This window comes from Diceros bicornis, chromosome 3, assembly GCF_020826845.1.
Source record: "Diceros bicornis minor isolate mBicDic1 chromosome 3, mDicBic1.mat.cur, whole genome shotgun sequence".
Taxonomy (NCBI): domain Eukaryota; kingdom Metazoa; phylum Chordata; class Mammalia; order Perissodactyla; family Rhinocerotidae; genus Diceros; species Diceros bicornis.
In genome coordinates, this window is record NC_080742.1 from 34,025,843 (window position 1) to 34,039,889 (window position 14,047).

The 14,047-nt window shown below is 37.3% G+C and overlaps 1 protein-coding gene across 2 annotated transcripts in view; it reads left to right on the plus strand.

Moving 5' to 3' along the window:
• Positions 1-427: 427 nt before the first annotated feature.
• Positions 428-14,047, plus strand: part of SDHAF3 (succinate dehydrogenase complex assembly factor 3) — a 60,047-nt gene continuing 46,427 nt past the window's right edge. Inside the window, exon 1 of one of the 2 annotated variants that reach the window (XM_058525964.1) lies at positions 428-649. In XM_058525964.1, the coding sequence (XP_058381947.1) occupies positions 476-649 (174 nt within the window). In that variant the 5' untranslated portion in view covers positions 428-475. The remainder of the gene's footprint in view (positions 650-14,047) is intronic. The other variant, XM_058525956.1, reaches the window with a different exon arrangement.

Here is a 14,047-nt window from a genome sequence, read left to right on the forward strand (position 1 = left end):
TCTGATCCCTCTCACAGAACGCAGGAACACTGTAAGACGCCTGAAGTGGGCTGAGCTAATCATGGAAGGCTTCCTGGAGGAGCCCGATTTTGACTAAGGCTTTCTCGGGCCTTTGTCAGGAGGGAAGGGGGGAAGGTGAATGAAAAAGATGACACGCTGTGACTGAGGGGTGACAACAGGCCCACACCAGATTTTTGGTTGGCATCCTCTCTGTCCCTGACACAGCCCTTGAGCAGTCGCTGCGCAGGCGCGACTCCACGAAAGCCACGCCCCTCCCAGACAAGGACCGGCCCGTTTCCTGCCCGCCGCTGCAGCTCGGGTTTCCGGAAGGTCCTGATTTTAGAGAGGACCAAACCGGATAAAGGTGGCGTGCCGTCTTCCGCTTGTGTTCCGGTTCACTAATCCCCGGCTTCTGAGGGGGCGGGCACGCGCCGTCCCTTTGCGCAGGCGCGGTGTGCGGTCCGCGCGCGGCGCTATGCCTGCCCGGCACGTCTCGCGGGTCCGGACCTTGTACCGGCGCATCCTGCTGCTGCACCGGGCTCTGCCCCCGGACCTCAAAGCGCTCGGCGACCAGTACGTGAAGGACGAGTTTAGGAGACACAAGACCGTTGGTTCTGACGAGGCCCAGCGTTTCTTGCAGGAATGGGAGGCAAGTGACTGCCCCCTGTGCCTCGCCCGAGACCCTTGGGGTCTTCAGAGGTGGCCGGGTGTGTCCCTGCGAAAGGCCGCCTGTCCCGGCCGGTTTCCCGGGCCCCGCGCAGGAGCAAACGCAGCGGCAGCCTGTTCCGTTTGAATTAAACAGGGCAAAGCTGTTCAAACACTACTTCCCAAAGTCACATCCCAAGCCCGTCTGTTTCTCCCACGGGTTCCTCGCTGGAGCAGATTCCGTTACATCGGCGTCTCCAATTCAGTTCAACTCTTTGAGCTCGTGCGCGTGCCGGGCGCTGGAGGGGTGAGCATGGGAGGTGACAGCATTGAGCAGACCGCCGTCCACTGCTCGAACAGCTTACCGTCTCCGCAGCTTTGTGACGTCTCCACTGCCTGGCACGTAGCAGACGCCTGTTAATACCTTAATGGTTTTCTCATTACTTAGTTTTCAGACTTATTTCCATAATTACTATATATTTTTTTAAAAAACTTCAGTGCTCTTTGTTGGGTCTTAATAATGTTCTCAGTGGCCTGATAGAGAAATCAGATAAGACTGGGTGGGGGTGGGGAGGATTAGAGTTCAGTCACGTGAAAGATGGTTTCTCCGCAGTCTCGAGTCACCTTACTTGGTTACATTGCTGTGCGTCGTTGCACTAAATCTTAGGCGGTTATATGCATTAGAGATTAGCCCTTTGACTTTTTTTTTTTTTTGAGTGAAAGGAAAGATGTTTAGAGTATTTCGTGAGATAGGGGGCCCTGCAGGAGTGCTTCTAGTTCTTAGTTGCAAATAACAAGAAATGAATGGAATTGAAGCTTAGAGCAACATCTCAGGTATTTGAAAGCGTGCAGCAGTGTTGGTATAAAAACAGAGGTAAGCGATTTTTCAGCCTAAAAAGTTGGTGGCTGAAGAGATGACTGAAGTCTGTTTTTAAAAAAATCATAAAGGTTATGGTTAGGGTGAACGTAGAGCTTTTTCACTGAATCCCAGAATTCTTGATTGTAGAATCATTGAAACTTGCAGGAGGGACATTTAGGACTGGTGAAATTTAGAACTTTCCTAAAAATCATGTGTATTAGGTATATGTAGCCTGCCTGGAGCCAGGGAAGTTGGATCTTTTTAAATGCAGACTGCCTTCTTTTAATATGGTAATTTGGTCTTAGAGCCAGAAGAACTGGATTCAAATTCAGGTTTGTCATTTATTAAATGTCAGATCATTTAATTTTTCCTAGTCTTATTTTCTTATCTGTAAAATAACAACAGTATTTACAATATGCACCTCTAAATTAGTGTTTGTATATATTTAAAAGCACTTTGTAAATTGTTCATTGCAATGAAACTATTAGATATTAAGTTGTTTGTTAAGGGGTATCTTTTAAGCCAGGTCAGTTTGTGGCAGGACGGGAAGGAAAGTCTAGTTCTGTGTTGGGGAGAAATAAGGGCACAATGAGAGATCCTAAAGTATAAAAACTTGGGAGCTTTTTAGGGAAAGAGTCAGAACTCAGAATAAATTGATAATAGGCTGGAGGAGAGAGAGTGACATTTAAAAAACCTGGGTAAATAAAAAATGTGTTGGTTGACCTAGGAGGCTTGGTGTCAGGAATTCAGCCTTTTTTTTTTTTAACTCTGGAAATAATTTTATACTTACAGAAGAGTTACAGAGACAGTACAGAGTTCCCATACGTCCTACACCCAGCTTCCCCTTATGCTAACATTTTATATAACCATGGTGTAATTATCAAAACTAAAGAATTAATATTGCTACAGTACTGTTAACTACAGGCTATAATCGCATTTTGCCAGTATTTTCACTAATGTTATTCTGTTCCACGATCCAATCCAGGATCCCATGTTGTATTTAGTCATCCTGTCTCCTTAATTTCCTCTAGTCTATGACAGTTCCTCAATCTTTTATCTTTCATGTCCTTGACAGTTTTTAAAAAAGTATTGGTCAGTTATTTTGTAAAATATCTCTCAATTTGGATCTGTCTGTGTTTTCTCGTGATTAGATTGATGTTCTGCATTATTGGTAAGGACACCACAAGGGTGATGTGCTCTTCTCAACACATCTTATCAGAAGGCACATGATATCAATATGACTTGTTATTACTGGTGATGTTAACTATGATCACTTGGCTAAGGTGATATCTGCCAGGTTTCTCCACTGTAAAGTTACTATTTTCCCTTTTGAAATTAATACATATTTGGGGGGAGATACTCTGAGGCTATACAAGTGTCCTCTTTCTCCTTAAACTTTTCCGACTAATTTTAGCATTCATTGATGGATCTTGTCATTGTGTTCTAATTTAGGTGATTTTCTATTTCCCTCATTCCTTCTGAATTTATTAATTGGAGTATTTCTGTAGGGAAGTGTTGTCCTTTCTTCCCCGTTATTGATCTAGCATTTTTTGGAATGTAGAAAAATGTATTCCATGAGGGTAGTGTTACTGTGCAAAGGGCATGATCTGCTCGCTGCAAGATAAAAGCCAGTCGTCAAGAGGCAAGATGGTGGCAGAGAAAGGGCATTTATTAAGCGATAAGCTAGCAAATCAGAGGATAGGGGACTAGTGTCCTAAAGAACCATCTTAAGCAGGGCACAGAATCTTGAAGCAGTATATAGGCCAATGGGTTCTAGGGGAGGGGGTTAGGAATGTTGACCCTGTGGTGTTACATCAGATCTTTCAGTTGTCATGGATATCAGCATAGAATCTCTGTTTGGGGGTCATCACATTCTTAGGGAACTCAAACGAAGTTATCGTCTTATCACAGCTGGGAGGTACATACACAAGCAGGGGCCATAAAATCTACAGAGAGTGTATATCTCCTGGAGGGCATGTATCCAGCTGGGTTAATCAGAGGTCATTCAAAGTTACAGGATGGTTTCCTTTCTACAATATGGCTTCCCTTATGTCAACCTTGTGTTGAGCTGGTACCACTAGGGCCCTGTAGTTAATGAGTTGGCAGCTGGGTAAAGGTAAGTTTAAACCTAGTGATTTAATTATTTGGATAAAATAATAATTCTCACAGTTGCAAAGCAGCTCAGTTTAAGCCTGGGAGTTGGAAGGGGTGGGGTGGATTCTATGAAGAAAGCTAGTTTCTCTTTTCTAAGATGAGGGCTAGAGAAAAACTTGGAGGGGAGAAAAACTTGGAGGGGAGAAAAACTTGGCTAGGGCAGTGATCCTGGAGAGTAATATACTTCAGCCTTCTAAGTCTTTTTTTCCCCCCTATGTGACATAATTTATGATTGTGTTATACTTGATGCAACTAGTTATGGGGCATGTGTTGATCAAGGAAAAATCAGTACAGTTTGAACAGCAGATATTTATTTAGGCAATTAGAATTGCAATTCAGGAGATACAGATTTAGGCATAAACCCAAAATGTGCTCTGGTTACAGGAGAGGGGCTTAGGGTTTTTATGGGAAACAGGGAGGATGAGGTGAGTTGTGTTAAAGAAGAGTTCATTGGTGCTCGATGAGGCGAGGCCAGGTTTGTACTTCATAGATTGGCTTGAGATTTGGTCATCAGGCAAAAGGCCAGACTTGTACTTCATTGATTGGTTAGCGATTCGATCGTCAGCAAAGTCCAGTTTTATCAGTCCTTACAAACAGGATATTCTTGTCTTTACTGACTTATTGGAATGTTGGCAGTTTGGTCCAGTTTGAAAAATAAAGAAAACAAGACGCAGTTTGAAAGATAAAGAAAACAAGACGTGTAAGGCAATCCCTCTGAAATGGCTGCTCTGGCTCTATTTTATTTATTTATTTTTATTTATTTATTTATTTATTTATTTTTGTGAGGAAGATCAGCCATGAGCTAACATCTGCCAATCCTCCTCTTTTTGCTGAGGAAAACTGGCCCTGGGCGAACATCCCTGCCCATCTTCCTCCACTGGCTCTATTTTAATATGATGCCACTCATGTCATCTTTAACACATGGATTTCTTGTTTTTTTGGTTAGTGATGATTACAAGCTTGACACATGTTATATGAGTATTACTAGCTTGATGCTGATGTTTATATTAAGCTAACTGAGAGTAACACAATTGTGGACTTACTGTGCTGTGTGGGATTTGGTCTCTGGGATTCTCTCACACACTTCTAAAATTACTTATGAACTTGAATGGGTTCTGAATTTGTTTTACTTTAAAGGGCAAAATTGGGTGTGGGTACCACTGGAGAAAAGAAAGGGGAAGGATTAGGAATGTTAAAGGCCCGAGTATCAGGAGGAGAGTTCTCTGTTCCCTTCATTTGTGATCATGGAAAACTGTGGCAAATATTAGAAGGAATTCAGCTGGGGAAGTTTCTGTTCAAGGACTATTTGGGGGAAGGCAAGAGGAAAGTATTTTATTTTATCTTAAGGATAAAAATGTAAATGCATATTTACAGAGTAAATAGTGAATTTATATAATTCCTTACCATAAGGAAAAAAACATAAGTTTAGGAAGAGATGTTGGGAATCTGTTAGGGAGAATGTTCGATAACTGATTGGTAAAATATCCATCGTAATCTTACTCCCAGGTCTTTTCGGAGGCAACTATGAGAAGTGGAATTGGGGCTGGGTAGATCGAGGGTCTTACTCACTATGGCATTTTTAAAGTTCTAACTATGCTCAGTTTTTAAGAATAGCTGATTTAGGTAATGCTTTCCATTTTTCTCTCTGTACCTACCCAGTTGTGGAGAAAAGAACTTCTTACCACTTATTTTCTGGGAAATCAGAATAACCGTTGAAGATTAAATAACAAGTAAAACATGTTTGTGATCGAATATGAGATAAAAAGTAAAAACAGCTCTCAGGAGCCTCTGTGAAGAGTTTCCCTTTTCTGCCCCATTTGTTTATGTCTGTTCCTTTCTTGCCTTGTTTCTGGTTTTCTTAAGTAACTGCTTTGCTCTCTGTCTGTTGGGGAAGGTTTATAGTGGAAGTTCTGTTTCTGGAAAAAGCAAAAAGACTTAAACATTCTATAAGTAGTTATTGATCACTTATTATTGCCAGGCAAAGTGCTAGGCATTGTGGGACACAAAGATGAATAATATATTTTACTTGCACAGTGTCCAACGTTTAGTAGAGTATCATAGACAATTAAAATATGAAAGGGTGTCTTTTAAATGCTATGGGGGCAAGGAGGGAATGGAGGAAGTTGAAGGCCACATATAATGTCTGAGCTGAGTCTTGAGCAAGTCAGTGTCACCACGTCAAGAAAAAGGCTTTCTAGAAAGAGGGAATAACATATGCAAAGGTATTGAGGTAAGAAATAGTATGACTTTTCCCAGGATCTGCAGTGATGTGTTTGGCATTTAGTGTCTTCTATGGGACATTAGAAAGAGATGAAGAGATAAAGGATATTCTGCTAAGGATTTTAGATTTTTATTTTGAATCATTGGAAGATTTTAAGCAGTGTTGGAAATGATTCAAATTATATTCAAGAAAGATCACTTTAGCGGCAATATGAAAGAATGATTGAAGAATGAGCCAGATTGAAGATAGGGAGAACTGTTAGGAGAGATATAGTAATCCCAAATATATATGTGCCTGCGCCAAGACAGAGGTATTGAGAATGGAGAGTATAAATTTATATGTTATTCTTTTTCAGGTAGAATGGGACTTGATTGGTGACTGATATAGGATTAGTGACGGGAGAAGAAATAGAATGCATTACTCCCAGGTTTTGGAACTTGATACCAATAACCAGAATAGGTATATAGGAGGAGCGGGTGGGGAATGAGTTCAGTATAGTTACATTTTGTGTTAAAAATTCTAGTGGGACAGTCAAGTGGAGATGTTCTGAGATATAATTGGTCTGATACTCAGGAGGCAGGTTGTGGCTGGAGATAGAGATTTGGAATTCATTATCTGTCGTTGATGGTCCAAAGGTGTGGATGAAAGTGCTCAGGTTGGGTATATCATAGAGGAAGGTGGTCAAAGATAGACCGCTAACATTTAGGAGTTTAGAGAGTGAAGGTAGTAATATAGTTCTGGAACTGTTCTGTTCTTTTCTTCTTCTGTATTTAGTTGTTCCTAGCTACTTCTGCAAAGGAACATTCCTTCTTGATTATGTTTAATTCTTTAGATTTGTATGATAGTCTGGATATCATAGTATAACATTTGCTTTTTTGTTGTATTTGTTTTAGAGAGGAGGAAGTGCTTCAGATTTCAAGTAACCATCCATTTGTAGCTCACATGGGATATCTTTTTCTTATTTATGACTTTAAAGTGGATCATCAGATAAAAAATATATGATTAAGTTGCATGTCACCTATATTTAGAGTTTCCTTAACTTAGTATAATTAGGGTTGGATGGCTATTTTGCAGTTTTTATAATTGTACGCCTCTCTTACCTAATTTGGGGACCTCATTTGGTTGCTTTTGAACATCTTGATTTGTAGTTTGTATTTTAGCTTGCAGGAGAAGAGGAATGAATTACCTCTCTGTTCAGTGGTTGGATTGTATGTGTGGGGGGTACATCTATCAACTATGAGGGAGTCATTTGGGAACCTCTCCGTTGTACTGTTTATTCTGCATGTTACTCAATGTGGTGTTTTTGTGATGCTTTATTGAATGATTGAATGGTGTTGTGGCACACATGTATGTTTTCTACATTAACCTTTTCCTTTTAAAAACTTTTAGCCATGTTGTGTTCCTTAACTAATGGTTGAAAAAGGCATAAAGGAGAGGATATGAAACAGTGTTTATTTGGAACATAAAATGTTTTTTTTTCTCTCCATTTCTGAAGCATTTGGATTTTTAGTGAAGCTTTTAAGATACTGTTTTTATTTAGGAATATTTAACTTTTATTAGTGCCATGAGATGTGTTACAACAATGCTTATGTTATAAAGTAACTAAAGGTGTTTTAAAAAAATTATAATTTGATTAATATTGTATATATTTTTGACTTTATACTATGTTAGTGGAACATAGAGGTATGTTCCTTTTATTTAAATGATTTAAAATTTATTTGAATTTATAGATTTAAAATGGTGATGGCACGATAATATTAATACGCTAGTGGTTGTGGTTCTAAAACAGATCTGTACGTGTCTGTAGGGGTGTGTGTATGTGCGTTTATAAATAACACACAGTCTTAAAAATTTGAAGTAAGTTTTTGCACAGAATTTAAGAAGATAAAGGATTATATGTATGTGCATATTATTAATTTTACTGGTTTTACTTGCTGTTCTATGAGGTTGCTTAATAAGAACAAATGTCTGAAATTTTACATAGGGAGCGTTAGAATTGACTGAAAGGGAGCTTCAGATTACTTCAGTAAACTTATTTTTTTAGTCAATGCATTTAAACTTTTTAAAAAGATCGATGTAATGTATGCACATCATTGAAAAATTAGTGTAGAAGGGCTTATAATAAAGAGCAATATATTCTTTTCTATTCCGTAATTTATCTCTTCTTCTCGGAACATTTTTCATTTTATTTTGGTCTCTTTCATGTTTCAGATATCTTGTGAATTTTGGTTTTCTGTCCATAATTTACAAGTAAAGCAATAAGAAACTGAGAACTCTGCACAGAGGTAGGCTTGTTGATTGGAACACTATTGCTAGGGTTTCAGAGTTGCAGTGTATCTCCCTTGGATTTGCTTCTCACTCCTGATTTCCTTACCTGCCTGGTGTTTGTGTTCCACTGGTTCTGGCAGTTTGGCTTTGTCTTCAGCTGTATTCTCTGTTTTGTATTCTAGCTGAGGCTTCCTCTAGCTACACTGTTTTATTAGTTATGTTCCTCTACCTGCTTTCCATCTTGAGAAATTTGTTGAACTCTCTTGGCTGCTAGTGGCTCCGTTTGTGTTCTCTTAGTCATTATGGATTACTCCTTTTAAAAATTTCTTTACTTTCAGTTGAGTGGGGTTTTGGAAAGGAGTGGAAATAAGAAATAAGCTTCTGTGATTTCTCCAGTCTGCCATCTTGAACTGGAAATCCTCAGTTCTTTCATTTTAAAGATGAGGAAACCAAAGCCTATAGAAGTAAAATGACTTGTTTGGTCTCACACAGCTAGACAGGACAAAAATCTTGTGCTCTAATCTCGTGAAAGTCAAGTTAAGATTTTGGAAATCAGTGTTTCCAACAAAACTATTCAACTTTTGCAGTGTAAAATGGTTATAGATTTTTTTTCTTTGAATTTTGCTTGTTTGCATACTACAATTTATTTTTTATTTGATTCTTCCTCCATTTTTTGTATTTTTCCTAAGGGAAAGGGAAGCTTCTTAATCATGTTTTTTGTCTTCTACACTTTTAGCATAACAAACAAATATTTAAGTATTGTTTAAGTAATGATTTATTTTTATGTTTATTAGCCCAAGATGCTAATTGCCACACATTGCTCTCTCAACGATTTTTTCAGTAATGAAATGAGAATGAAAGTTGCTGCAATATAACTGTTAAACTATTGTACTAGTCAGGCATATATATGTTTCCTATGTAATTTTTGGAAGGTTTCTTTGGCCCTCAGTTCTCTCAGTAGAGGAAATAATATTTTACCCTTGAAATTAAGGATGGACCATAAAGTTCTCTTTTACCTCTAATATATAATATTAGGAAATGAGTTAAAACTATATCAAATGGCTTAACCTGCTTTACACTTTTCATTGGCAACACTGATTTTTCTCTTTACTCTTTTCTGTTAGTTTTAAGGTTATACATTACTATAGTAATAGAATGGGTAATAAAAATACAGTACATTTTATTTGTATTTGTAATACGGATACAATTAACATAAAATTAGTAACTCCCAAATTAAAAAATAGTTAAAAAGGCAAATGGAATATATTTGGGATTAATATGATATATGACTGATAGCATTAATATAAAAAGACCTGGGCTGGCCCCGTGGCTTAGCGGTTAAGTGCGCGCACTCCGCTGCTGGCGGCCCGTGTTCGGATCCCGGGAGCGCACTGACGCACCACTTCTCCGGCCATGCTGAGGCCACGTCCCACATACAGCAGCTAGAAGGATGTGCAACTACGACATACAACTATCTAGTGGGGCTTTGGGGGGAAAATAAATAAATAAATAAACTCTTTAAAAAAAAAAATAAATAAAATGATTAATAAAATAAAATAAAAAGACTTTATTTAGCTTGGATAGGGAAAACACTAACAGCTTTAATAAAAGAATGGAGCAAAGGGACTCTACTAAGAGGTCAGTCTGTGATTTATATACAAAGATGTCAATTGCTGTGCTGCATGTATATGGTAATAGTAAAAAATTTAAAGCAGGGTAGATGTCCAATGATAGAGAAGAATGAAATTATAACATAGCCAGATGATGAATGAGTTAGTATGCAGCTGTTAGAAGTGGTGTTTCAGAAGAATTAATGACGTGGAAAACTGCTCATGATACAATTAAACATAAACAGTGTTTATCTTTGGACGATATGATTAAGGATAATTGTAATTTCCCTTCCTTGTACCTCACAATTTACAGATTCTCTGCAAAGATCATATGCTACTTTAGTGATTATAAGAAAGCCAATAAATGTTACTTTTAAAAATGCAGTGGGATGTATTCAATATTTTTGTTATCTTAAGTCTTGTGTCAGAAAACCCTGGAGGCAAACACATTCAATGAGTCAAAAACCAGCACCTTATAAATATATTTCCTAAGTTTGCCCTTTAAATTTTGTAGTTTAAACTTAGACTTCTTCATGTTTAGTAAGTAATATTAGTCATATATTTTATGTGATTTCTTACTGAGTTTTGTAAATGAAATAAAAAAATCTAAATGTGAAGACTTCTGGTCAACATAGTAAGTGGCTACTGAAATAAGACAAGAAGAAATAAAAGGCATCCAGATTGGAAAGAAAGAAAGAAAACTGTCTTTATTCACAGATTATATGATTATCTATGTAGAAAATCTGATGGAATCTACAAAAAAATCTACTAGAGTTAATAAGTCAGGTTAGCAAGGTTGTATGATATGTGATCAATATACAAAAATTAACTGTGTTTTTATATACTAGCAATGAAAACTTGGCAATTGAAATTTAAAAATACCATTTATCATCAAAAATATGAAATACTAAGGGGTAATTCAGACAAAGGGTGTACAAACCTGTACACTGACAACTATAAAGCATTGCTGAAAAAAAAATGTAGACTCAAAATTAAACTTTATCTAGTTAATCTTGTTTTTTTTTAGTTACTCTTTTTGCAACCGCTAGAAGACATATTTAGAATCTTTGGGGCTCTGCACTGAGATCAGAAGAAAATCATTAGGGCCATCTATCTGGTATAGTATTAAGTCTTTTTAAGCAACATGAAGAATCTTCTCATGTTTAATTTCTTAGAGATCATACTTAAATACTCGTCGATTCTCTTGTATACTCATTGATTCTCCAATAACTTAATTTGATCAAAATAAGTTGCTGCTTAATAACCGTTAAAAATCTATTGTATTTTAATTTTCACCTTTTCTTTTTTTAAGTATTGTAGAAGGATTACATGAAGGCTGACAGTGAGGTCAGACTGGGAGAGAAGATTGGTTAACTGCTGGTTTGTCTTCTAGCAGCTCAGTCAGAGAGGATGGAAGACTGGTAAACAGGCTCACTTAGTGGCTCGGAAACCAGTAGGCTTAGGAAAGAGATTCAAGGTAGGTATGTGCCACCCAGGATTGTGATTATAAGTCCTGGTTGATTGATCTTGTAGGTCTGGAGTTGGATTTTACCAGTATACCCAGAGACAATCAAATAATGTCATCGGACTCACACTAACTAAATTTATGTAATATTGTAGTATAGACCAGAATGCTGATTTACTCATTTCTATGGGTTGGGGGGAGAGGGTTGGGGGTGCTGGTTAAGAGGCTGGTTAAGGGGGCTCCTTTTCCAGGAGTCAGAATATTTACATTTAGATCCAGGGAACCTTCTTTCAGATGTGTCTCAGAATTCAGAATTTTTTAGATTTTAGAAAGGTAATAAGGAGTTTGAATTTTAAGAAACACCCCAGTCTCAGATCTGGGGTGGTACCCTGTAGTCAAATACATTAATGTTTCTTCAGTAAAACATTTGTTCATATTTAGTGGAGTAAAGAAAGGCTTCATGTCCCTTTTGGTCAGAATTTGCTGCCAGATAAGTTCTGAAAGAGCTTTTGTTTTTGGAAACTTCTTTGACTTCAGAATTGCAAGTAAGGGATTGTGGACCTCTATTAAGCTTTCTGGGAGAGTGAATTCGTGTTTAGAAGTTTGCCTAGTAAACATGGAATTAAAATAATGGGGTGTGGGTAGGCAGGAGAGATTTTTCATCAGGCCTCACTGTGTCTACAGTAGAAAACATCTGTTTCATTTACAGTAGAAAACATCAGGGGTCCTAGTGCTTCACTGTTTTTTTTTCCCTGGACAGTGCTGAACACATATCAGCAAGTTTGCCCCTCTTAATACTTTATTTTTATTTTAAGCACCTTCTGTCTGTCAAAGTATTATTATTGTGTTTATTAGATTAAGCTACCTGATTTGTCTTACCGCCTTGAGAGAATTCAATACTTCCCATTGTGTGTTGATTTAGTTAGCTTAATTCCCAAGGGAAGATCATATTTATCTTATTTGCAAGGTTTTGCTCTTCTGTACTCCTAAATCACTAGAACTTGAAACGTTTCTAAATAAATTGCATTTTTGATATCTAAGCTCTCAAACACTAGAATATTTATTATTTATTTGAATATATTTTAAATATGTATGTGGTTATATATATATAACTGGTTTATTTTTTTCAAAAAAATTCATTATAAACATACAAAAAAATAGCAGAATGTTGCATATTGTATGTTTAAGTAGCAAAGGTTTCTGGACTTTGATGCAGTGACTCTTTGCTGAAGATGAAGTCTACAGTTTGTTTAAAAACTATCTCATTGAATAAAAAAAATCCATATACTTCTCATGGGAACCCCCTCCCCCCTTCCAAATTAAGGATGGTGGCAGATGGCTTGGCAAATACATATATACAGATATACAAAAACAACTACAACAACATCAGCATGCAGCTTCACAGCACATACCCTAAACTATTGCCCCTCCAAAAGGCATCTTGTTCACCGCCTCACACTTCCCAGCACGGGCCTCAGTAGTTTGTCTATGTTACTTATTCATTTTATAAGCTGTAGATATGTACCATTGATAACTCAGGATTTGTAGCCAATAAGCATAGGTAACACCGCTTAAAAAATGCCATACACATCTTTAAATGCCTCTACAGGGCTAAGAGGAAGATGCACAGAGTGAGAAAAACTTATTTTAAAATGTTTTGAAATATGTACAACTTTGATATAGTTTCAGGGTGCTCATAACACCCTTGGTTACTTCATGTAAATCACTTAAAATTTCTAGGGTACTTTTAGAAACTGCAATATGATCATATTCTAATTTTGTAACTAAATCTAATGAGGCAGATACACTGCATAGAGTCATATTATGGTGGTTTCCCTACTCTGGAATTCATGTGGAGATAGATATTCAGTTTTGTTTCTCCATCCTCCTCTCTTCCTTAGATACCTCCTCCTTCTCTTCCTTCTATCTGTCATCCTCCCCACCTTCCTCCTCTTCCTGTTTTTTCAGGCAATAATCTGTTTTCTTTGCTCCATCAGATTTTCCTGAGTTGGCTAAATCCTTTTCCTGTTTCTCCTTCAGCCTCACTACCTTGCTGTTGTAAGGCTGCTTTTTTGCTGTCAGATTACTCCACGTCTATTTGGTCTTCACTGGAGATGCCAGGGTTTGTGGATTTGATCTCAGGGTGGAATTCTGAACAGAACAGGAAGTCAGCCAGTAGTGGCCATTCGGGGGCATTAGCATCCTTCCTTCTTCCCTTAGTTGGTCCAAAATGCTCCATTACTGGATCATCAAATTTGGGTTTTCTTTTCCTAGACATTGTCTTCTACATCTCAGAGCACTTCTTAGAAAACCACAAAGGAAGAACAAAAACTGCAATGCTGATGAGAATCTCTGGGTTTTTCTTCTTTTGTACTGGCTTACCTGCACAAAGAAGTCAAAGCCAACTCTAAGCTCTGGTTTCTCAGGTCACCTTTAGCCATACTGACTCTATTGTTTAGTCTCTGCGTATAATTCTAAAGAAGAATTTGGTAGTTTCATATTATTAGAATAGTTATAAAAGTATATAGTTAAGAACTATTTAAAATATGCATTTCTATACCATTTTCAGCTATTTAATTTATTAGTTTCACCAATTTTATCTTTTAGATTTGTCAAGCTATTGGGACAAAGATTATAATACTAGAAGTTTTAGAGGCTTGATATTTTGTAACTGCCTTTATACTATGAGTATATTTCTGAAAAGTTGTTTATAAGTTGATTTTTTTTGAAATTTAACTATATTTTAAGTATACTGGCAAACTTACTATTTAAAGGAATTCTTTTGTGAATCCTTTTGTAAAGTGAATAATCAGCACATAATTTCT